At 46.3% G+C, this 25,792-nt stretch overlaps 2 protein-coding genes across 5 annotated transcripts in view; one reads left to right on the top strand and one right to left on the bottom strand.

Moving 5' to 3' along the window:
• The window catches only part of fzd3a (frizzled class receptor 3a), a 92,177-nt gene extending 76,419 nt beyond the window's left edge, over window positions 1-15,758 (top strand). Inside the window, exons 7-9 of the mRNA XM_061886131.1 lie at window positions 3,510-3,655; window positions 5,434-5,706; window positions 14,087-15,758. Of these exons, the coding sequence (XP_061742115.1) occupies window positions 3,510-3,655; window positions 5,434-5,706; window positions 14,087-14,333 (666 nt within the window). The 3' untranslated portion in view covers window positions 14,334-15,758. The remainder of the gene's footprint in view (window positions 1-3,509; window positions 3,656-5,433; window positions 5,707-14,086) is intronic.
• Window positions 15,588-25,792, bottom strand: part of cdc42bpab (CDC42 binding protein kinase alpha (DMPK-like) b) — a 254,069-nt gene continuing 243,864 nt past the window's right edge. For 2 of the 4 annotated variants that reach the window (XM_061886127.1, XM_061886128.1), the window contains 5 exons: window positions 23,966-24,083; window positions 23,546-23,663; window positions 23,302-23,459; window positions 20,389-20,463; window positions 15,588-16,814 (listed from right to left, as the gene is read on the bottom strand). In XM_061886127.1, coding sequence (XP_061742111.1) covers window positions 16,683-16,814; window positions 20,389-20,463; window positions 23,302-23,459; window positions 23,546-23,663; window positions 23,966-24,083 — 601 coding nt within the window. In that variant the 3' untranslated portion in view covers window positions 15,588-16,682. The remainder of the gene's footprint in view (window positions 16,815-20,388; window positions 20,464-23,301; window positions 23,460-23,545; window positions 23,664-23,965; window positions 24,084-25,792) is intronic. The other 2 variants (XM_061886130.1, XM_061886129.1) reach the window with 1 other exon arrangement.

Genomic DNA, 25,792 nt, shown 5'->3' with positions numbered 1-25,792 from the left:
AATAATACTGCTACTACAAAGTAAATATGTGTAATAATACTGCTACTACAAAGTAAATATGTGTAATAATACTACTACTACAAAGTAAATATTTGTAATAATACTACTACTACAAAGTAAATATGTGTAATAATACTACTACTACAAAGTAAATATGTGTAATAATACTACTACTACAAAGTAAATATGTGTAATAATACTACTACTACAAAGTAAATATGTGTAATAATACTACTACTACAAAGTAAATATTTGTAATAATACTACTACTACAAAGTAAATATGTGTAATAATACTACTACTACAAAGTAAATATGTGTAATAATACTACTACTACAAAGTAAATATGTGTAATAATACTACTACTACAAAGTAAATATGTGTAATAATACTGCTACTACAAAGTAAATATGTGTAATAATACTACTACTACTACAAAGTAAATATGTAATATGTGTAATATTACTACAAAGTAAATATGTAATGTGTAATATTACTACAAAGTAAATATGTAATATGTGTACTACTACTACAAAGTAAATATGTAAAATGTGTAATATTACTACTACTACAAAGTAAATGTGTAATATGTGTAATATTACTACAAAGTAAATATGTAATATGTGTAATATTACTACATAGTAAATATGTAATATGTGTGATATTACTACAAAGTAAATATGTAATATGTGTAATATTACTACATAATAAATATGTAATATGTGTACTACTACTACAAAGTAAATATGTAATATGTGTAATATTACTACTAAGTAAATATGTAATATGTGTAATATTACTACATAGTAAATATGTAATATGTGTAATATTACTACATAGTAAATATGTAATATGTGTAATATTACTACAAAGTAAATATGTAATATGTGTACTACTACTACAAAGTAAATATGTAATATGTGTAATATTACTACTACTACAAAGTAAATATGTAATATGTGTAATATTACTACATAGTAAATATGTAATATGTGTAATATTACTACTACTACAAAGTAAATATGTGTAATAATACTACTACTACAAAGTAAATATGTAATGTGTGTAATATTACTACAAAGTAAATATGTAATATGTGTAATATTACTACAAAGTAAATATGTAATATGTGTAATATTACTACTACTACAAAGTAAATATGTGTAATAATACTACTACTACAAAGTAAATATGTAATGTGTGTAATATTACTACAAAGTAAATATGTAATATGTGTAATATTACTACAAAGTAAATATGTAATATGTGTAATATTACTACTACTACAAAGTAAATGTGTAATAATACTGCTACTACAAAGTAAATATGTGTAATACTACTACTACTACAAAGTAAATATTTGTAATAATACTGCTACTACAAAGTAAATATGTGTAATAATACTACTACTACAAAGTAAATATGTGTAATAATACTACTACTACAAAGTAAATATGTGTAATAATACTACTACTACAAAGTAAATATGTGTAATAATACTACTACTACAAAGTAAATATGTGTAATAATACTACTACTACAAAGTAAATATGTGTAATAATACTGCTACTACAAAGTAAATATGTGTAATAATACTACTACTACAAAGTAAATATTTGTAATAATACTGCTACTACAAAGTAAATATGTGTAATAATACTGCTACTACAAAGTAAATATGTGTAATAATACTACTACTACAAAGTAAATATGTGTAATAATACTGCTACTACAAAGTAAATATGTGTAATAATACTACTACTACAAAGTAAATATGTGTAATAATACTGCTACTACAAAGTAAATATGTGTAATACTACTACTACTACAAAGTAAATATTTGTAATAATACTGCTACTACAAAGTAAATATGTGTAATAATACTGCTACTACAAAGTAAATATGTGTAATAATACTACTACTACAAAGTAAATATGTGTAATAATACTGCTACTACAAAGTAAATATGTGTAATATTACTACTACTACAAAGTAAATATGTAATGTGTGTAATATTACTACATAGTATATATGTAATATGTGTAATATTACTACTAAGTACATATGTAATATGTGCAATATTACTACAAAGTAAATATGTAATGTGTGTAATATTACTACAAAGTAAATATGTAATGTGTGTAATATTACTACCTAGTAAATATGTAATATGTGTAATATTACTAGATAGTAAATATGTAATATGTGTAATATTACTACCTAGTAAATATGTAATATGTGTAATATTACTAGATAGTAAATATGTAATATGTGTAATATTACTACAAAGTAAATATGTAATGTGTGTAATATTACTACAAAGTAAATATGTAATGTGTGTAATATTACTACTAAGTAAATATGTAATATGTGTAATATAACTACATAGTAAATATGTAATATGTGTAATATTACTACATAATAAATATGTAATATGTGTACTACTACTACAAAGTAAATATGTAATGTGTGTAATATTACTACTAAGTAAATATGTAATATGTGCAATATTACTACAAAGTAAATATGTAATATTACTACATAGTAAATATGTAATATGTGTAATATTACTACTACTACAAAGTAAATATGTAATGTGTGTAATATTACTACATAGTATATATGTAATATGTGTAATATTACTACTAAGTACATATGTAATATGTGCAATATTACTACAAAGTAAATATGTAATATGTGTAATATTACTACATAATAAATATGTAATATGTGTACTACTACTACAAAGTAAATATGTAATGTGTGTAATATTACTACTAAGTAAATATGTAATATGTGCAATATTACTACAAAGTAAATATGTAATATTACTACATAGTAAATATGTAATATGTGTAATATTACTACTACTACAAAGTAAATATGTAATGTGTGTAATATTACTACATAGTATATATGTAATATGTGTAATATTACTACTAAGTACATATGTAATATGTGTAATATTACTACATAGTAAATATGTAATGTGTGTAATATTACTACAAAGTAAATATGTAATGTGTGTAATATTACTACCTAGTAAATATGTAATATGTGTAATATTACTAGATAGTAAATATGTAATATGTGTAATATTACTACCTAGTAAATATGTAATATGTGTAATATTACTACAAAGTAAATATGTAATGTGTGTAATATTACTACCTAGTAAATATGTAATGTGTGTAATATTACTAGATAGTAAATATGTAATATGTGTAATATTACTACAAAGTAAATATGTAATGTGTGTAATATTACTACCTAGTAAATATGTAATGTGTGTAATATTACTAGATAGTAAATATGTAATATGTGTAATATTACTACAAAGTAAATATGTAATATGTGTAATATTACTACAAAGTAAATATGTAATGTGTGTAATATTACTACCTAGTAAATATGTAATGTGTGTAATATTACTAGATAGTAAATATGTAATATTACTAGATAGTAAATATGTGTAGTGGTACACAGTTAATGAGTACAATGTGTTGCAGGTGCAGCAGAGCAGTGGTCCTAACCTCACACTCTTCCTGCTGAAATATGTCATGATGCTGATTGTTGGAATCCCTTCTTTATTTTGGGTTGGCAGCAAGAAAACTTGTTATGAATGGATCAGCTTCTTCCACGGCAACAAACACAAGTACTTTTACTTCTACTTTGCACTAATACTACATCCTGTCAAGTACTTAACCTACTTTTAATATATTCAACATTCTGGTGCACTAATTCTACATCCTGTTGCTGAAGAGTATTCATGTACATGAAGTACACGTGTGTGTACTTGCAGTCTCCATCAGAAGTTTACATACACTTGTAGAGAACATAATGTCATGGCTGTCTTGAGTTTACAATCATTTCTACAACTCTTATTTTTTGTGATAGTGATTGGAGCACATGTTGGTCACAAAAAAACTTTCATGAAGTTTGGTTATGTTAGTATTTGCTTACATGTTCCTTGGCAAGTTTCACTGCAATAAGGTGCTTTTGGTCGCCATCCACAAGCTTCTGCTTGAATTTTTGACCACTCCTCTTGGTGCAGTTCAGCTAAATGTGTTGGTTTTGACATTGACTTGTTTCTTCAGCATTGTCCACATGTTTAAGTCAGGACTTTGGGAAGGCCATTCTAAAACCTTCATTCTAGCCTAATTTAACCATTCCTTTACCACTTGACGTGTGTTTGGGGTCATTGTCCTGTTGGAACACCCAACTGCGCCCAAGACCCAACCTCCGGACTGATGACTTTAGGTTGTCCTGAAGAATTTGGAGGTAATCCTCCTTTTTTATTGTCTCATTTACTCTCTGTAAAGCACCAGTTCTATTGGCAGCAAAACAGGCCCAGAGCATAATACTACCACCATCCCAGGAACACCATAACGGTAGGTATGGTGTTCCTGGGATTAAACACCTCACCTTCTCTCCTCCAAACATATTGCTGGGTATTGTGGCCAAACAGCTCAATTTTTGTTTCATCTGACCACAGTATTTTCCTCCAGAAAATCTTATCTTTGTCCATGTGATATCTGATGAAACAAAAATTGAGCTGTTTGGCCACAATACCCAGGAATATGTTTGGAGGAGAAAAGGTGAGGCCTTTAATCCCTGGAACACCATCCCTACTGTCAAGCACGGTGGTGGTATATTGGGCCTGTTTTGCTGCCAATAGAACTGGTGCTTTACAGAGAGTAAATGGGACAATGAAACCTCCAAATTCTTCAGGACAACCTAAAATTAGGTTGGGTCTTGGGCGCAGTTGGGTGTTCCAACAGGACAATGACCCCAAACACACGTCAAAAGTGGTAAAAGAACGGCTAAATCAGGCTAGAATGAAGGTTTTAGAATGGCCTTCCCAAAGTCCTGACTTAAACGTGTGGACAATGCTAAAGAAACAAGTCCATGTCAGAAAACCAACACATTTAGCTGAAGTGCACCAAGAGGAGTGGTCAAAAATTCAAGCAGAAGCTTGTGGTTGGCGACCAAAAGCACCTTATTGCAGTGAAACTTGCCAAGGGACATGTAAGCAAATATTAACATTGCTGCATGTATACTTTTGACCCAGCAGATTGGGTCACATTTTCAGTAGAGCCAGAATAAATTCATAAAAGAACCAAACTTCATGAGTGTTTTTTGTGACCAACAAGTATGTGCTCCAATCACTCTATCAAAAAAAAAATAAGAGTTGTAGAAAGTATTGTAAACTCAAGACAGCCATGACATTATGTTCTTTACAAGTGTATGGAAACTTTTGATCAGGACTGTAAGTCCACATGCTTGCTAGCACTTACACATGTCTCCTCCTCCTTCCTCAGAGAGTTAACCTCATCTTCTACCACCTTGTCTCCTCCTTCCTCATCTTCACTTGCTCCCTTGTCTCCTCCTCCCTCGCCTCCTCGTGTGCTTTCCCGGCCTCCGGCTGGTCAGGTCCAAGGTGAAGGAGAGTCTTCAGGTCCTCCATCAGCCCGACTTCACTCAGCTGCTGCTTGGAGATCCTCACACGTCCATCGTGAGGAAGTCTCGAGGGACGTCCACCCAGGGCACCTCCACCCACGCCTCCTCTGCCCACCTGTCCTCCGCCCACCTGGACGCCGTGGACCAGCCGCCCAGTGGCAGCACCAGCAGGGCGGCGTCGGTCCTCAGCGCCGGCTCCAAGAGGAGCAGTTCTCACAGCAGCTTGCAGCGCTCGCCACACGGCAGGTGAGAGGAGGCCCAGACCGTGTTGGCACCCCCCTTTCACCCCCCTCCCTTCCATCGCCCCCCGCCGTGTCCGTCTTGTCACCGGAGCTGCGCCCGTGCCCCCTCCCGCATGGCGAGGAGGCGGAGCTTGAGTGCTCTGTGTGCTACAGCCAGTTCAACAACGTGTTCCGTTGCCTCTATTGGCAACGGAACTATGATGTCATCATCAGCAAAAAATTAGCGATGTCATCACGACCGTCTGCAAGCTCCTGCAATTATGTGGCAATGTCATCGCCAGCGCCTGCTAAGACACGACAATGTCATCGCCAACACCTGCTAGGAGGCGACGATGTCATCGCCAGCGCCTGCAATTCTGTGGCGATGTCATCGCCAGCGCCTGCCAGGACGCGGCGATGTCACTGCCAGCGCCTGCTAGGACGCGACGATGTGATTGCCAGCACCTGAAATTCTGTGGCGATGTCATCGCCAGCGCCTGCAATTCTGTGGCGATGTCATCGCCAGCGCCTGCTAGGACGTGGCGATGACATCGCCAGCGCCTGCAATTCTGTGGCGATGACATCGCCAGCGCCTGCAATTCTGTGGCGATGTCATCGCCAGCGCCTGCAATTCTGTGGCGATGTCATCGCCAGCGCCTGCTAGGACGTGGCGATGACATCGCCAGCGCCTGCAATTCTGTGGCGATGTCATCGCCAGCGCCTGCTAGGACGTGGCGATGACATCGCCAGCGCCTGCAATTCTGTGGCGATGTCATCGCCAGCGCCTGCCAGGACGCGGCGATGTCACTGCCAGCGCCTGCAATTCTGTGGCGATGTCATCGCCAGCGCCTGCTAGGACGTGGCGATGACATCGCCAGCGCCTGCAATTCTGTGGCGATGTCATCGCCAGCGCCTGCTAGGACGTGGCGATGACATCGCCAGCGCCTGCAATTCTGTGGCGATGTCATCGCCAGCGCCTGCCAGGACGCGGCGATGTCACTGCCAGCGCCTGCTAGGACGCGACGATGTGATTGCCAGCACCTGAAATTCTGTGGCGATGTCATCGCCAGCGCCTGCAATTCTGTGGCGGTGTCATCGCCAGCGCCTGCAATTCTGTGGCGATGTCACTGCCAGCGCCTGCAATTCTGTGGCGGTGTCATCGCCAGCGCCTGCTAAGACACGACAATGTCATCGGCAACACCTGCTAGGAGGCGACGATGTCATCGCCAGCGCCTGCTAGGACGTGGCGATGTCATCGCCATCGCCTGCAATTCTGTAGCGATGTCATTGCCAGCGCCTGCTAAGACACGACAATGTCATCGCCAACACCTGCTAGGACGTGGCGATGTCACTGCCAGCGCCTGAAATTCTGTGGCGGTGTCATCGCCAGCGCCTGCTAGGACGTGGCGATGACATCGCCAGCGCCTGCTAGGACGTGGCGATGACATCGCCAGCGCCTGCAATTCTGTGGCGATGTCACTGCCAGCGCCTGAAATTCTGTGGCGGTGTCATCGCCAGCGCCTGCTAAGACACGACAATGTCATCGCCAACACCTGCTAGGAGGCGACGATGTCATCGCCAGCGCCTGCTAGGACGTGGCGATGTCATCGCCAGCGCCTGCTAGGATGTGGCGATGTCATCGCCATCGCCTGCAATTCTGTAGCGATGTCATCGCCAGCGCCTGCTAGGACGTGGCGATGTCATTGCCAGCGCCTGCTAAGACACGACAATGTCATCGCCAACACCTGCTAGGAGGTGACGATGTCATCGCCAGCGCCTGCTAGGACGTGGCGATGACATCGCCAGCGCCTGCTAGGACGTGGCGATGACATCGCCAGCGCCTGCAATTCTGAGGCGATGTCACTGCCAGCGCCTGAAATTCTGTGGCGGTGTCATCGCCAGCGCCTGCTAAGACACGACAATGTCATCGCCAACACCTGCTAGGAGGCGACAATGTCATCGCCAACACCTGCTAGGACGTGGCGATGTCATCGCCAGCGCCTGCCAGGACGCGGCGATGTCACTGCCAGCGCCTGCTAGGACGCGACGATGTGATTGCCAGCACCTGAAATTCTGTGGCGATGTCATCGCCAGCGCCTGCAATTCTGTGGCGATGTCATCGCCAGCGCCTGCTAGGACGTGGCGATGACATCGCCAGCGCCTGCAATTCTGTGGCGATGTCATCGCCAGCGCCTGCAATTCTGTGGCGATGTCATCGCCAGCGCCTGCTAGGACGTGGCGATGACATCGCCAGCGCCTGCAATTCTGTGGCGATGTCATCGCCAGCGCCTGCTAGGACGTGGCGATGACATCGCCAGCGCCTGCAATTCTGTGGCGATGTCATCGCCAGCGCCTGCCAGGACGCGGCGATGTCACTGCCAGCGCCTGCAATTCTGTGGCGATGTCATCGCCAGCGCCTGCTAGGACGTGGCGATGACATCGCCAGCGCCTGCAATTCTGTGGCGATGTCATCGCCAGCGCCTGCTAGGACGTGGCGATGACATCGCCAGCGCCTGCAATTCTGTGGCGATGTCATCGCCAGCGCCTGCCAGGACGCGGCGATGTCACTGCCAGCGCCTGCTAGGACGCGACGATGTGATTGCCAGCACCTGAAATTCTGTGGCGATGTCATCGCCAGCGCCTGCAATTCTGTGGCGATGTCATCGCCAGCGCCTGCTAGGACGTGGCGATGACATCGCCAGCGCCTGCAATTCTGTGGCGATGACATCGCCAGCGCCTGCAATTCTGTGGCGATGTCATCGCCAGCGCCTGCAATTCTGTGGCGATGTCATCGCCAGCGCCTGCTAGGACGTGGCGATGACATCGCCAGCGCCTGCAATTCTGTGGCGATGTCATCGCCAGCGCCTGCTAGGACGTGGCGATGACATCGCCAGCGCCTGCAATTCTGTGGCGATGTCATCGCCAGCGCCTGCCAGGACGCGGCGATGTCACTGCCAGCGCCTGCAATTCTGTGGCGATGTCATCGCCAGCGCCTGCTAGGACGTGGCGATGACATCGCCAGCGCCTGCAATTCTGTGGCGATGTCATCGCCAGCGCCTGCTAGGACGTGGCGATGACATCGCCAGCGCCTGCAATTCTGTGGCGATGTCATCGCCAGCGCCTGCCAGGACGCGGCGATGTGATTGCCAGCACCTGAAATTCTGTGGCGATGTCATCGCCAGCGCCTGCAATTCTGTGGCGGTGTCATCGCCAGCGCCTGCAATTCTGTGGCGGTGTCATCGCCAGCGCCTGCTAAGACACGACAATGTCATCGGCAACACCTGCTAGGAGGCGACGATGTCATCGCCAGCGCCTGCTAGGACGTGGCGATGTCATCGCCATCGCCTGCAATTCTGTAGCGATGTCATTGCCAGCGCCTGCTAAGACACGACAATGTCATCGCCAACACCTGCTAGGACGTGGCGATGTCACTGCCAGCGCCTGAAATTCTGTGGCGGTGTCATCGCCAGCGCCTGCTAGGACGTGGCGATGACATCGCCAGCGCCTGCTAGGACGTGGCGATGACATCGCCAGCGCCTGCAATTCTGTGGCGATGTCACTGCCAGCGCCTGAAATTCTGTGGCGGTGTCATCGCCAGCGCCTGCTAAGACACGACAATGTCATCGCCAACACCTGCTAGGAGGCGACGATGTCATCGCCAGCGCCTGCTAGGACGTGGCGATGTCATCGCCAGCGCCTGCTAGGATGTGGCGATGTCATCGCCATCGCCTGCAATTCTGTAGCGATGTCATCGCTAGCGCCTGCTAGGACGCGGCGATGTCATTGCCAGCGCCTGCTAAGACACGACAATGTCATCGCCAACACCTGCTAGGAGGTGACGATGTCATCGCCAGCGCCTGCTAGGACGTGGCGATGTCATCGCCAGCGCCTGCTAGGACGTGGCGATGACATCGCCAGCGCCTGCAATTCTGTGGCGATGTCATCGCCAGCGCCTGCTAGGACGTGGCGATGACATCGCCAGCGCCTGCAATTCTGTGGCGATGTCATCGCCAGCGCCTGCCAGGACGCGGCGATGTCACTGCCAGCGCCTGCTAGGACGCGACGATGTGATTGCCAGCACCTGAAATTCTGTGGCGATGTCATCGCCAGCGCCTGCAATTCTGTGGCGATGTCATCGCCAGCGCCTGCTAGGACGTGGCGATGACATCGCCAGCGCCTGCAATTCTGTGGCGATGACATCGCCAGCGCCTGCAATTCTGTGGCGATGTCATCGCCAGCGCCTGCAATTCTGTGGCGATGTCATCGCCAGCGCCTGCTAGGACGTGGCGATGACATCGCCAGCGCCTGCAATTCTGTGGCGATGTCATCGCCAGCGCCTGCTAGGACGTGGCGATGACATCGCCAGCGCCTGCAATTCTGTGGCGATGTCATCGCCAGCGCCTGCCAGGACGCGGCGATGTCACTGCCAGCGCCTGCAATTCTGTGGCGATGTCATCGCCAGCGCCTGCTAGGACGTGGCGATGACATCGCCAGCGCCTGCAATTCTGTGGCGATGTCATCGCCAGCGCCTGCTAGGACGTGGCGATGACATCGCCAGCGCCTGCAATTCTGTGGCGATGTCATCGCCAGCGCCTGCCAGGACGCGGCGATGTGATTGCCAGCACCTGAAATTCTGTGGCGATGTCATCGCCAGCGCCTGCAATTCTGTGGCGGTGTCATCGCCAGCGCCTGCAATTCTGTGGCGGTGTCATCGCCAGCGCCTGCTAAGACACGACAATGTCATCGGCAACACCTGCTAGGAGGCGACGATGTCATCGCCAGCGCCTGCTAGGACGTGGCGATGTCATCGCCATCGCCTGCAATTCTGTGGCGATGTCATCGCCAGCGCCTGCTAGGACGTGGCGATGACATCGCCAGCGCCTGCAATTCTGTGGCGATGTCATCGCCAGCGCCTGCCAGGACGCGGCGATGTCACTGCCAGCGCCTGCAATTCTGTGGCGATGTCATCGCCAGCGCCTGCTAGGACGTGGCGATGACATCGCCAGCGCCTGCAATTCTGTGGCGATGTCATCGCCAGCGCCTGCTAGGACGTGGCGATGACATCGCCAGCGCCTGCAATTCTGTGGCGATGTCATCGCCAGCGCCTGCCAGGACGCGGCGATGTCACTGCCAGCGCCTGCTAGGACGCGACGATGTGATTGCCAGCACCTGAAATTCTGTGGCGATGTCATCGCCAGCGCCTGCAATTCTGTGGCGATGTCATCGCCAGCGCCTGCTAGGACGTGGCGATGACATCGCCAGCGCCTGCAATTCTGTGGCGATGACATCGCCAGCGCCTGCAATTCTGTGGCGATGTCATCGCCAGCGCCTGCAATTCTGTGGCGATGTCATCGCCAGCGCCTGCTAGGACGTGGCGATGACATCGCCAGCGCCTGCAATTCTGTGGCGATGTCATCGCCAGCGCCTGCTAGGACGTGGCGATGACATCGCCAGCGCCTGCAATTCTGTGGCGATGTCATCGCCAGCGCCTGCCAGGACGCGGCGATGTCACTGCCAGCGCCTGCAATTCTGTGGCGATGTCATCGCCAGCGCCTGCTAGGACGTGGCGATGACATCGCCAGCGCCTGCAATTCTGTGGCGATGTCATCGCCAGCGCCTGCTAGGACGTGGCGATGACATCGCCAGCGCCTGCAATTCTGTGGCGATGTCATCGCCAGCGCCTGCCAGGACGCGGCGATGTGATTGCCAGCACCTGAAATTCTGTGGCGATGTCATCGCCAGCGCCTGCAATTCTGTGGCGGTGTCATCGCCAGCGCCTGCAATTCTGTGGCGGTGTCATCGCCAGCGCCTGCTAAGACACGACAATGTCATCGGCAACACCTGCTAGGAGGCGACGATGTCATCGCCAGCGCCTGCTAGGACGTGGCGATGTCATCGCCATCGCCTGCAATTCTGTAGCGATGTCATTGCCAGCGCCTGCTAAGACACGACAATGTCATCGCCAACACCTGCTAGGACGTGGCGATGTCACTGCCAGCGCCTGAAATTCTGTGGCGGTGTCATCGCCAGCGCCTGCTAGGACGTGGCGATGACATCGCCAGCGCCTGCTAGGACGTGGCGATGACATCGCCAGCGCCTGCAATTCTGTGGCGATGTCACTGCCAGCGCCTGAAATTCTGTGGCGGTGTCATCGCCAGCGCCTGCTAAGACACGACAATGTCATCGCCAACACCTGCTAGGAGGCGACGATGTCATCGCCAGCGCCTGCTAGGACGTGGCGATGTCATCGCCAGCGCCTGCTAGGATGTGGCGATGTCATCGCCATCGCCTGCAATTCTGTAGCGATGTCATCGCTAGCGCCTGCTAGGACGCGGCGATGTCATTGCCAGCGCCTGCTAAGACACGACAATGTCATCGCCAACACCTGCTAGGAGGTGACGATGTCATCGCCAGCGCCTGCTAGGACGTGGCGATGTCATCGCCAGCGCCTGCTAGGACGTGGCGATGACATCGCCAGCGCCTGCAATTCTGTGGCGATGTCATCGCCAGCGCCTGCTAGGACGTGGCGATGACATCGCCAGCGCCTGCAATTCTGTGGCGATGTCATCGCCAGCGCCTGCCAGGACGCGGCGATGTCACTGCCAGCGCCTGCTAGGACGCGACGATGTGATTGCCAGCACCTGAAATTCTGTGGCGATGTCATCGCCAGCGCCTGCAATTCTGTGGCGATGTCATCGCCAGCGCCTGCTAGGACGTGGCGATGACATCGCCAGCGCCTGCAATTCTGTGGCGATGACATCGCCAGCGCCTGCAATTCTGTGGCGATGTCATCGCCAGCGCCTGCAATTCTGTGGCGATGTCATCGCCAGCGCCTGCTAGGACGTGGCGATGACATCGCCAGCGCCTGCAATTCTGTGGCGATGTCATCGCCAGCGCCTGCTAGGACGTGGCGATGACATCGCCAGCGCCTGCAATTCTGTGGCGATGTCATCGCCAGCGCCTGCCAGGACGCGGCGATGTCACTGCCAGCGCCTGCAATTCTGTGGCGATGTCATCGCCAGCGCCTGCTAGGACGTGGCGATGACATCGCCAGCGCCTGCAATTCTGTGGCGATGTCATCGCCAGCGCCTGCTAGGACGTGGCGATGACATCGCCAGCGCCTGCAATTCTGTGGCGATGTCATCGCCAGCGCCTGCCAGGACGCGGCGATGTGATTGCCAGCACCTGAAATTCTGTGGCGATGTCATCGCCAGCGCCTGCAATTCTGTGGCGGTGTCATCGCCAGCGCCTGCAATTCTGTGGCGGTGTCATCGCCAGCGCCTGCTAAGACACGACAATGTCATCGGCAACACCTGCTAGGAGGCGACGATGTCATCGCCAGCGCCTGCTAGGACGTGGCGATGTCATCGCCATCGCCTGCAATTCTGTAGCGATGTCATTGCCAGCGCCTGCTAAGACACGACAATGTCATCGCCAACACCTGCTAGGACGTGGCGATGTCACTGCCAGCGCCTGAAATTCTGTGGCGGTGTCATCGCCAGCGCCTGCTAGGACGTGGCGATGACATCGCCAGCGCCTGCTAGGACGTGGCGATGACATCGCCAGCGCCTGCAATTCTGTGGCGATGTCACTGCCAGCGCCTGAAATTCTGTGGCGGTGTCATCGCCAGCGCCTGCTAAGACACGACAATGTCATCGCCAACACCTGCTAGGAGGCGACGATGTCATCGCCAGCGCCTGCTAGGACGTGGCGATGTCATCGCCAGCGCCTGCTAGGATGTGGCGATGTCATCGCCATCGCCTGCAATTCTGTAGCGATGTCATCGCTAGCGCCTGCTAGGACGCGGCGATGTCATTGCCAGCGCCTGCTAAGACACGACAATGTCATCGCCAACACCTGCTAGGAGGTGACGATGTCATCGCCAGCGCCTGCTAGGACGTGGCGATGTCATCGCCAGCGCCTGCTAGGACGTGGCGATGTCATCGCCAGCGCCTGCTAGGATGTGGCGATGTCATTGCCAGCGCCTGCTAAGACACGACAATGTCATCGCCAACACCTGCTAGGAGGTGACGATGTCATCGCCAGCGCCTGCTAGGACGTGGCGATGTCATCGCCATCGCCTGCAATTCTGTAGCGATGTCATCGCTAGCACCTGCTAGGACGCGGCGATGTCATTGCCAGCGCCTGCTAAGACACGACAATGTCATCGCCAACACCTGCTAGGAGGTGGCGGTGTCATTGCCAGCGCCTGAAATTCTGTGGCGATGTCATCGCCAGCGCCTATTAAGAGTTGGCGATGTCACCACCAGCGCCTGCATTTCTGTGGCGATGTCATCGCTAGCACCTGCAAGGACGCGTGGGCGACGTCATCAACAGCGCCTGCAAGGAGGTGGTCGCCTCCGTGCATGACAACCCCTGCTGACCGCTTGTCTCCTCGCCATCAGATACACGACGTCCGACTTCCTTCAGACCGAGGACCAGGTCCCCCACCTGGATGAGCCGGATCAGTCCAGACGCGGCAGCGCCGATCGCCTCGACGGCTTATCGCGGCACAGCTCCGCCCACAGACTGGGGAGCCAATCGCGGCACAGCAGCGTCAGGGACCTAAGCTCCACCCCCCAAATGATGCTGGGGGGGCCAGGAAATGGAATCCACAAAGTGCTGGAGGAATGTGCTTCTTTGACGCCTTGAACACTTACAAGGCTGCAGCCACTGAGCCAATCACGAGGCCCCGTTTCAACGGCCAATCAAAATGAGCGAGCCAAAGACTCTAATCTTGTTTTTGTTTTTTTATTCTTCCTCGGTTTACGTCAACAGACTCGTTTGCCTTTTTCGTTTGCAGCGATTTTACGAGCAAAACTCCAAACACTAAGAGGTTTTTTTTTTACCCAAAAAATGATTTGCAAGTAAAACAAATTTTCAATTGGCAAGTGAAACAACTAAAACTCTTCAAATAGAAATATTTGCCACCTTGTCGTGCCGGAATAGTCCCAATGATCTTAGCAGCACCCGAGGCAGGTCTTGATAGCACACCTGTCCCTGTGGAGCCCGGCCGGGTCATAGATGTTGGCTGCTCAGGACCCTTAGGGGGCCCATTTTTGGCTACATAAGCTAGCTTTTGGGACGTGGAACGTCACCTTGCTGGGGGGGAGGAGCCTGAGTTGGTGCGCGAGGCGAAGAAGTTCCAACTCGATTTAGTCGGACTCACAGCAAAAGCGCTCTGGAAGCAGTTCTCTCCAGAGGGACTGGACTCTCTTCCACTGTGGCGTTGCACGCAGTGAGAGGCGACGGGCTGGGGTGGTCATTCTTATTGCCCCCCCGCCTGTGACTGCTGTTTGTGATTAAACACCAAACAGCAGTTCAGGATTCCCGCCCGTCTTGGAGTCCCTTGAGGGAGTACTGGAGAGTGCTGCCTCGAGGGCCTTGGGATCTCCTGGGAGGAGCTGGACAAAGATAAGTGGCTGGGAGAGGGAAGTCTGGGTATCTCTGCTTCGACTGCTGTCCCCGCGACCCGACAAGCAGGAAAAAGAGGTGCATGAATTCATAAGTAAAAGAAAGATTTCAAGCTGAATAACCATTCACAAGTTTACACTTTTTTTCTGCAAGGGTGTAAAAACTGGCAGACAGAAGTGAGGGGAAACAAGCTCAACCTGTAAGTTAACCTGTAAGCGGAATGTTATTGCCAACAGTTTTTAGTCACCGAACATTTTTATACAAGCAAGTGCTTTTTTTATTTAACTTTATCATTTTTCAATTGAATTGTGCTGTTTTTTTTTTAACTGAAGAATAGTTTTTATTCTTGCAAACCGTGAGTAAAAACATGTTTGGACCTCATGTCGTTTCTTAGCGCTCGTGAATAAAACCAACATTATTAGGAATAAAAGCAGTCAGTTTCTTGTGAAAAGTATTTTTGAATGAAGGTGAAAATAAGGTCTCACAGGCGTCTCCTTGGTAACAGCCCTCCGCTTTATTGAAATACATCGGAGTTGGTAAATATGACTTTCTTTTGACCTTTACACCTTAAATATTTTGTGCAAAAACAATCGACGTCACCTGCAGTGTCCTCGTCCTCAAACACCCAAAGGAGGAAGGAGGGGGGGGGGAAAAAAAAGCAAATCCAAAGAAAAACCAAGCAAATGATTACATCGGACATGCAAAACTGTACAAATTATTACAAAGCAAACCAATAAAAAGCAAAGTGTGATATGGAAGAGCAAAATAATATCGAAGGAATTGTAAAGAAGTGAAATGCAAGGGTGATTTTTTTTTTGTAGTATTTGGGGGGGAAAGGGGGGGGGGGGGGCACCACAGCCTTAAAATGTTGACAATCCAAAAACATAACCTGAGCCTGTTAGCGCAATCTTAAATGTACAAAATGTTACGTTCCACGTGTCAGGTTAGGCACAAGAGTCATGACACGTGGAATTAGTGTTGAAAATCAAGTGTAGTGAATATTTCCCTCTAGTGTCACAAATATGATCAGCTTTTTTTTTTTTTTTTTTTTAGAATTTACCAATACAGCCATCCACCTTTTTTTTTTTTGATTCCATAAGCGAGCAAATGAAGCCGACATTCCTCTGCAGGAAAGTCAACCAAGTCACAAACTTTTTTTTTGGGTTACTAAACCACGATCAGAGCTTGTTAAAAAATGTGTGTGTGTGTGTCCAAATGCAAACCATGGAGGGGAAGGGTCATAAGATTAAAAAAAAAAAAATCTAAAAATTAATTTAAAAAAGTTTTTAAATGGCTTCCTCATGAATAAAAAACAAATCCTTCTCATATATTACTCTCTACCTATGTACAGGAAACATGGCGAGCGATGATGTCACTGCCGACGCGGCGTGACGATGAGATCGTTTGCTGTTAAAAGTGTGACACTTGTTTTTTTTTGGAAGGGGCGGGGGCGGTCTAGACGCCACCCGTCTGCGCGGGGCCGACAAGCAAAGCTAAGGTTTCTGCTCTAAGATAAATAAATTAAAATCTCGTCCCCTGGAAGCCAAAAGGCTGCTTATGTACAAGTAGAAACCTGGCGAGGTGTGCTCATGTGTCCCAGGCCACGCGCTCCGTGCTCTCCAGGGACAGGGACTTGGTCTTGTGGGGGGAGGCGGGGCTGGGGGGGCTGCTGAAGGTGGAGCTGTTGGAGGCGGTGGAGTGACGCGGGGAGTCCGAGTCCTGCACACATGCCACAAAAACAGAACCTCCAATTAGGCACGCCCTTATTTTTCTTATTGAGTACTGATCATGAATAGTTCTGTTCAGCAGGATTATCACCTTCACTTGAAGACTGCGGTCAAGCTGAAGTGACCAACACACTTTCTACACCTGAGGGTCTAATCACATTCATTCATAAATAAAATAAATAAATGATAAATGGGTTGTACTTGTATAGCGCTTTTCTACCTTCAAGGTACTCAAAGCGCTTTGACACTACTTCCACATTTACCCATTCACACACACATTCACACACTGATGGAGGGAGCTGCCATGCAAGGCGCCAACCAGCACCCATCAGGAGCAAGGGTGAAGTGTCTTGCTCAGGACACAACGGACGTGACGAGGTTGGTACTAGGTGGGAATTGAACCAGGGACGCTCGGGTTGCGCACGGCCACTATCCCACTGCGCCACGCCGTCCCCATGGCAGGGTTTTGTCCACATTCTTTTTGAACAGCAATCTATTTGTTGGCGGCACCATCGTTGAAATTGGCATAAATATAAACATGTACACACACACACACACATACAGTTACATAAATACACGACACATAGACCTACACTATATTACCAAAAGTATTCGGCCACCCATCCAAATGATGAGAATCAGGTGTGTAAAATCAAGCATGAAGACTGTTTCTACAAACGTTTGTGAAAGAACAGGCCACTCTCAGTGATTTCCAGCATGGAATTGTCATAGGATGCCACCTCTCCCGTCCAAAGGCAAAACCTAGTAACTCACTTCTAGTTGATTTTGAGAAAACAAAGGAAAACCAATCTATCTTGATGCTGTCTTAGAAAGATCGACAAAGTCATCAAACGTATAGATGTTTTCTTGAGCTTTCATTTTCTTGCCGATTGAATCTGCTCTCATGAACGTGTGCCCTTTCTCCAGATATTTGATCACAATCTCGGGTGGGCCCCATTCTGCATTTGCACATCGGGCAAGAGCCGTGTACAGCGTCCAGTTTTTATTCTGACCTCCACAGTTATCTGCCCAAAAGAGTATGCAAGGGGAAGAATCAAGAACAAAACATTTAATGAAGGTGCTTGCAACGTCTTCCAAATATCCCCTCGTGCCATAATATCACATAATCAGGTGGACCGTCGGCCCCCATTCGTGCAAATGTCTCATTAAAGACAATAAGGCGACTGACAAAGAAGCTCCGATTGGTCCCTTGAGATACTAGGTTTTTCTGTTGTAACTACGCGGTTATGTGGTAGTTGCTAGGTCCTGCCATCTGCGTAACAGCTTACTTACGGAACAAATTACAATATCGCATCCACTAGGAACTCAAAAATTATTATCAGCTCAGTTTTGACCAACATTGAGTTACTGGGTTTTGCCTTTGGACAGGAGACCTGTGCAACAAAACCAGTCCCTCCTAAATATTCCAAAGCCAAATGTCGACTTTATTGTGAAGCCGGACATGTGTGGTTGGTATGAGAAAAGACTTGACATGTTTTGACGAAAATGTCGGCTAAAAGTGACTTTAGACTTCCTCTTTACCGTCTTTGTTTCTGCGGAGCTTGTGTTCCATCTGAGTAAAAATCTAAATGTTATGTTCTCAATAAACTTAACTGTAATCCAAACACGGAGGTGAAGCTTTTCATCAATCCAGGCAGCAATGTGTGCTCAACATTCGCTCAAACGATGGCGCCATGGTTTTGGATCAAATTTTTCCATAAGGTGCCCCTTTCTTTGTGCACTTCTGCTAGCCATTTTCAAAGTTGTGATTCAACAGTAACTCAACGCCATTACACATTTTTCCAAACTACAGAACGGGCAGAGGGTCTAAAAGGAGTCAGGGTGTTAACTATATATATATATATATATATATATATATATTAGAGATGCGCGGTTTGTGGTCTCATCCAAGGATAAACCGCAGGTCAGGCGGGTGACATAACGAAAAATCCGATTTTAAATAGATTCGGGTGGATGGCGGCTGAACCATTCATAAATATTTAATATACATAGTTCAGGGATCGGCAACCGTTACCGCTCAAAGAGCTGTGTCACAAAGTAAAGAAGGCATTAGGAGCCGCAAACATTCTCGCAAATATCTGCTGGCAGTCACCCAGATAACAATAATAAGGACGTGCTATGAAGCCGTTGCCTTTGACGCCTTCTACATGTCCAAATGCTTGCGAGTCCAGCAACATGTTGTGTGCGACTTCTGCAGATACACGCACACGACTGCAAGGCATACTGGGGGACACAGAGTAGACTGAAGGTTGGGATATAAACAATTTGAACACTTTTACTAATATGCGCCACATTGTGAACCCACACCAAACAAGAATGACAAACACATTTCGGGAGAACATCCTCACAGTAACACAACATAAACACAACACAAGAAATACCCAGAATCCTTTGCATCCATGACTATTCCTGACTATATTATACACCCCGCTAGCACCACCCTCACCCCCCGTGTCAGTAAGGTGGGGTGGCGCGGGGTGTAATAGTGAAGTGAAGTGAATTGAATTATTTTTATATAGCGCTTTTCTCTAGTGACTCAAAGCACTTTACAAAGTGACACCCAATATCTAAGTTACATTTAAACCAGTGTGAGTGGCACTGGGAGCAGGTGGGTAAAGTGTCTTGCCCAAGGACACAACAGCAGTGACTAGGATGGTGGAAGCGGGAATCGAACCTGCAACCCTCAGGTTGCTGGCACGGCCACTCTACCAACCGAGCTATACTATAATATAGTCATGAAGAGATTGCAAAGGATTCTGGGTATTTCTTGTGTTGCGTTTATGTTGTGTTACTGTGAGGATATTCTACCGAAATGTATTGGTCATTCTTGTTTGGTGTGGGTTCACAGTGTGGCGCATATTAGTAAGAGTGTTAAAGTTTCAGTGTAACCTGTATCACCCAGTAGGCCTTTCAATCTTGTGCGTGTATCTGCGGAAGCTGCATATAACATGTTGCTGGACTGGCAAACAGTTTGTACATGTTGTAGAAGGCGGCAAAGGCAATGGCTTCATGGCACGCCCTTATTCTCGTTATCTGGATGAGCACCAGCGATTATTTGCGAGAATGGTTGCAGCTCCCATTGTCTTCTTTACTCTGTGAAACGGGTCAAAATAGCTCTTTGAGTGGTAAAGGTTGCTGACCCCTGATATATAACAACGGGCGGTTGCGGTTTTGATAAAATGTTGGTTCGAGTGGATGACGACTTTAGTGATGCGGTTGCGGATGATATAATTGCCTATCCGCGCATCTCTAATATATATATATTAATATATATATTTATACCAATAAATATATATTTATATTTGTATATATATATATATACATACACACACATACAATACTTACACATACATATATATACAAACACACACATATACAATACATACACACACACACACACATACATATTCATATATATACACACACACACATATTCATATATATACACACACACACACATATTCATATATATACACACACACACACACGTGTGTGGGAAGGTGGTCTTTCACACGTGTGTGCGTGTTTGCGGCCGTTGACGTTACCTTCATTTTACTAAGCAGGGTCCTTAAAGCCCTTTTCAGATCGGGGGTCTTCTCCGACGGCGAGACCGCCTGCCACTGCAGACGAGAGTTCAGACTCAGCGCCACGCCCACACACGACATGCTGGGGGCGGGGTCAGGCAAGACGGACAGGTGGGGGGGGCGGTGAGGCGAGTGATGGGGCTAATATGGCGTCCGAGCGCTCAAACAGCTATGAGGATGGGGCTCCGGAGAGGGTGGAGGGGCTTTTGGACAAGGTCAGAGGTCACCCATAACCAAACACCCGTTTGACACCAGGTGGGAATGACACGTCAAGCACAAATGAAACAAGATGGCCGCCGACAGGAAGGGAGACAAGCGCGGCTGCCGCTAAACTACCATGTGACCAATCAGCTGCCTGAGGTGACATGTGACTTGACATGTGACACGAGTGACCACATGACGTGATGGCATAACATGTGATGACATGTGACGTGACAACATGTGACCAGAAGTGATACGACATGTGACATTAATGCATACTTGCCAACCCTCCCAAAATTCCCGGACGAAATTTTCTCCCGAAATTCAGCTGGAGCTGGAGGCCACGCCCCTTCCAGCTCAAACATGCACAGTTCGAAGCTTGGAAGGGAGGATTGCAGGCGGATCTGACGGCATTTAAAGTCATTTTAAAAAACGACTGCTAATCCTCCTCCTTTTTGAACGGACGAGCGCGGAGAATGAAAGTAGGAACACTCCGGAGGCAGAAGTTCATTAAGAGGGGCGGACTCACCGGCTGTCAGCCATGTTTCCGTCACACAGAGGAAGTCAAGTCCGTGGGAAGTGAAGAAATCCTTCAGGATAAACGTTTTGTTTGGCAAAGATCTTGTGTTTACAAGACCGAACATGACGAGGGCCAGCACGTCCAAGGGCGCGGCTAATCCAGGTGGGGACTGACACACAGCCCGCAGGTGGCGGGGGGGAGGAGCCACGAGGCAGGCCAGGTGAAAAAGCTGACTGGGACGTCGAAAAACCAACGTCGAAGTTGATCATATCAGTGGGAAAGGAGCAAAGATCCAACAGTGTTTGGCGGTCATACTCAAGCAGTGAGCTGACAGAGACGAAAATAGACGCAAACAACACAAAAACAAACAGAGCTGACGGCGAGAGACGGCAGGGCAAAGCACATACTGGCGCCATCTTCTGGAAACTCGGAAGTGACGTTACTCAAATAGTGAAAGTTAAGTGTTGTTGTTTTTTTTTTATAGTAACCAGCAAGCACAGTACGTTTAGTAGAACAACTGTATTTTTATTACTGTGTATTTGATGGATGCCGTCTGAAAATCAACTATTTATTTTATTTATATATATAATAAAATAAATATATATAGCTAGAATTCACTGAAAGTTAGCTATTTCATATATATATATATATATATATATATATATATATATATATATATATATGAAGTACTCGAGTTGGTGAATTGGCTGTAAATATACTCTCCTCTTAACCACGCCCCACCCCTGACCACGCCCCCCACACCCTAAAATCGGAGGTCTCAAGGTTGGCAAGTATGCATTAATGACATGGCGTGTGATACGACAAGTGACACAACATGTGACACGACACGTGTAAGGCATGACGTGACATTACGTGGCATACATGATATGTGACACGACATGTAAAAGACATGACATGTAACACGGTATGTGACAACATGTGAAAGACATCACATGTGCCACGTGACATGACATGAATCACAACACTTAACATGACACCTGAAAGTCATGTGGCTTACATGACATGTTACATGACATGATACGACACATGACATGACACGAAACAACACATGACACGACACAACATGACATGTGAAAGTCATGTGACAGACACATGTGACATGACATGAAACAACACGTGAGACGACGCAACATGACATGTGAACGTCATGTGACATGACACGACATGTGACATGACATGAAACAACACGTGACACAACACTTAACATGACACATGAAAGTCACGTGACATGACAAGTAACAACACATGACACTACACAACACGACATGTGAAAGTCGTAACCAACATGACATGTGACACGACATATTGGCACGTAACATGACATGTGACACGACATTTGACATGAATTGTTACAGACATGACATGTGACACGACATGTTGGCACGTAACATGACATGTGACACGACACGTGACTTGAAATGTTACAGAGATGACATGTGACACGACACATGACACCACATATGACATGTTACAGACATGACATGTGATACGACACGTTAAAAGACGTGACAGACATGACATGTGAAACGAAACGTTAAAAGACGTGACAGACATGACGTGAAACGACACGTTTAAAGACGTGACAGGCATGACATGTGAAACGACATGACATGTTACAGGCGTGACATGTGACACGAAAAATGACACAACATATGACATGTGACAGAGATGACATGTGAAACGACACGTTAAAAGATGTGACAGACATGACATGTGAAACGACACATGACATGTTACAGGCGTGACGTGACACGACACATGACACCACATATGACATGTTACAGACATGACATGCGACACGACACGTTAAAAGACATGTGACAGACATGACGTGAAACGACACATGACATGTTACAGACGTGACATGTGACACGACACGTTAAATGACATGTGACACAACATGTTAAATGACATGTGACAGACATGACATGTGAAACGACACATGACTTGCTACAGGTGTGACATGTGACAGGACACGTGACATGACCTGTTACAGATGTGACATGTGACAGGACACGTGACATGACCTGTTACAGATGTGACATGACACAACACATAACATGAGGTGACACAACATGTTACAGACATGACATGCGACTCGTGACAAGCCATGACATCATCCAGCTACTGACCTCTCTGTCAAAGTGGGACAGGGGGGCGTCGCCACAGTCCACGCCGCCGCCCGAGGACAGGGAGCTCTCGGAGGGCGAGGTCATGGCCTGACGTTTGGAGCCGTAGCTGCCGCCTGACAGCTCCCTGCGGAGGGCGCTGCCGTTCTGGGAGGTCGCGCCTGTGACAGGAAGGGGTGTGGGCGGGACAGGAAGTCAGGGGGACGTGGAAGGAAAAAAAAGGGGGCTCCGGAGCGCTGGGACTCACGTATGCCCAGTCCGCTGCTGGCGCTCATGGAACGGCCCGGCTCCCCTCGGTTCTTGGTGATGGACGGGATGCTGACCGAGCCGCTGAATCCTCCGCGGTTCTCCTGAATGCGCACGTTCTGATGGAGATCACACGCATGGTGACAACTTCTTCATCCAACTTTTACTCACATCTTAGGTCACCTAACCATGACATCCAAGTCCCATTCCTGGGTTTAGGATTCCATTCAGAATCCATTCTCACAAAGTATTATTGGGTATACATTTTTGAAATTCTTGAATCGAATCAGAAGCGGGATGAGTAACAATGGCGATTCGGATGTGAATCCATTTTTTTTGTGCCCCCCAACAAATGACGATGGAAAACTTGATGATGATAATAAAGCATGCATTGGTGGCGGCAGCCATGTTTGTCACTTGCCATGGGGAGGTCTTTGAGGATCTGGATCCCGTCTCCTGGTCCCATGTGAGCCACGTGGTTAAAGTTGGTCGGGTTGGAGATCAGCTTGTTCCTCATCTCTGGGTCCCTCAGCATCTCCCTGTCATCACACACATTGTCATCATTTACACACAGGTGTAAAACTCAAGGCCTGCATCATATACATATATATATATATTTATACACATACATATATATATGTATATATATACATATATACACATACATACATACGTATATACACATACATACATATGAATATACACATACATACATATAAATATATATACATATATATATAAATATATACATATATATATTTATACACATACATATGTATATATATACATATATACACATACAAACATATACTTATGAATATATATACATATATATATAAATATATACATGTACAGTATACATATAAATAAATATATACATACATATATAAATATATACATACATACATGCATATATATATACATATACATATATATGCATGAAATCATATATCGCAAATTACTCGATGAAACCATGGTGACCACACCCATACCCACACCCATACCCACGCCCCCCACCACCACTGGTATCTTGGCGGTTTAGGCGAAACCCTGATAAAAACACAAGTATATTCACACACGCATATTAGATACATATATATATATATATAAATATATATATATATACATATATATACATATATACATATATGTATATATACACCTAAACTTGTGTATATATATATATATATATATATATTATATATATACACATTTATATATACACCTAACTCATAAACTTAATTTTTTTTTTGCAAATAATAATTAACCTACAATTTCATGGCTGCAACACGTGCCAAAGTAGTTGGGAAAGGGCTTGTTCACCACTGTGTTACATCACCTTTTCTTTTAAAGGGGAACATTATCACCAAACCTATGCAAGCGTCAATATATACCTTGATGTTGCAGAAAAAAGATCATGTATTTTTTTAACCGATTTCCGAACTCTAAATGGGTGAATTTTGTCGAATTAAACGCCTTTCTGTTTATCGCTCTTTTAGCGATGACGTCAGAATGTGACGTCACCGAGGTAACACACCCGCCGTTTTCATTTTCATATTGCAAACACCGGGTCTCAGCTCTGTTATTTTCCGACTATTTTTTGGAACCTTGGAGACATCATGCCTCGTCGGTGTGTTGTCGGAGGGTGTAACAACACTAACAGGGAAGGATTCAAGTTGCACCACTGGCAAGAATCTGCCGCCAGACCCCCATTGAATTTGCCAGAGTGTCTGCACATTTTACCGGTGATGCTAAGACAGACATGGCATAGAGATGTATGGATAACCTGCAGATGCATTTGCAACGATTAAGTCAACGAAATCACAAAGGTGAGTTTTGTTAATGTTGTTGACTTATGTGCTAATCAGACATATTTGGTCACGGCATGACTGCCAGCTAATCGATGCTAACATACTACGCTAATCGATGCTAACATGCTATTTACGCTAGATGTATGTACATTTGAAACTAGATAACCACATTTAATGCGAAACAAACACTTACCAATCGACGGATTTAAGTTGCTCCAGTGTCACAAGATGCGAAAGTCCTGATTGTTTGGTCCGCACATTTTACCGGCGATGCTAATGCTATGGGCCACTTCATTAGGTACACCCATGCTATGGCCGAATAGCGTCAATAGCTATTCGCTCAATAGCTTCAGTTTCTTCTTCAATTTTGTTTTCGCTATCTGCCTCCATACTCCGACCATCTGTTTCAATAAATGCGTAATCTGTTGAATCGCTTA

Source organism: Nerophis ophidion, linkage group LG24 (assembly GCF_033978795.1).
Source record: "Nerophis ophidion isolate RoL-2023_Sa linkage group LG24, RoL_Noph_v1.0, whole genome shotgun sequence".
Taxonomy (NCBI): domain Eukaryota; kingdom Metazoa; phylum Chordata; class Actinopteri; order Syngnathiformes; family Syngnathidae; genus Nerophis; species Nerophis ophidion.
This window is presented reverse-complemented; position numbering and strand designations above follow the sequence as displayed.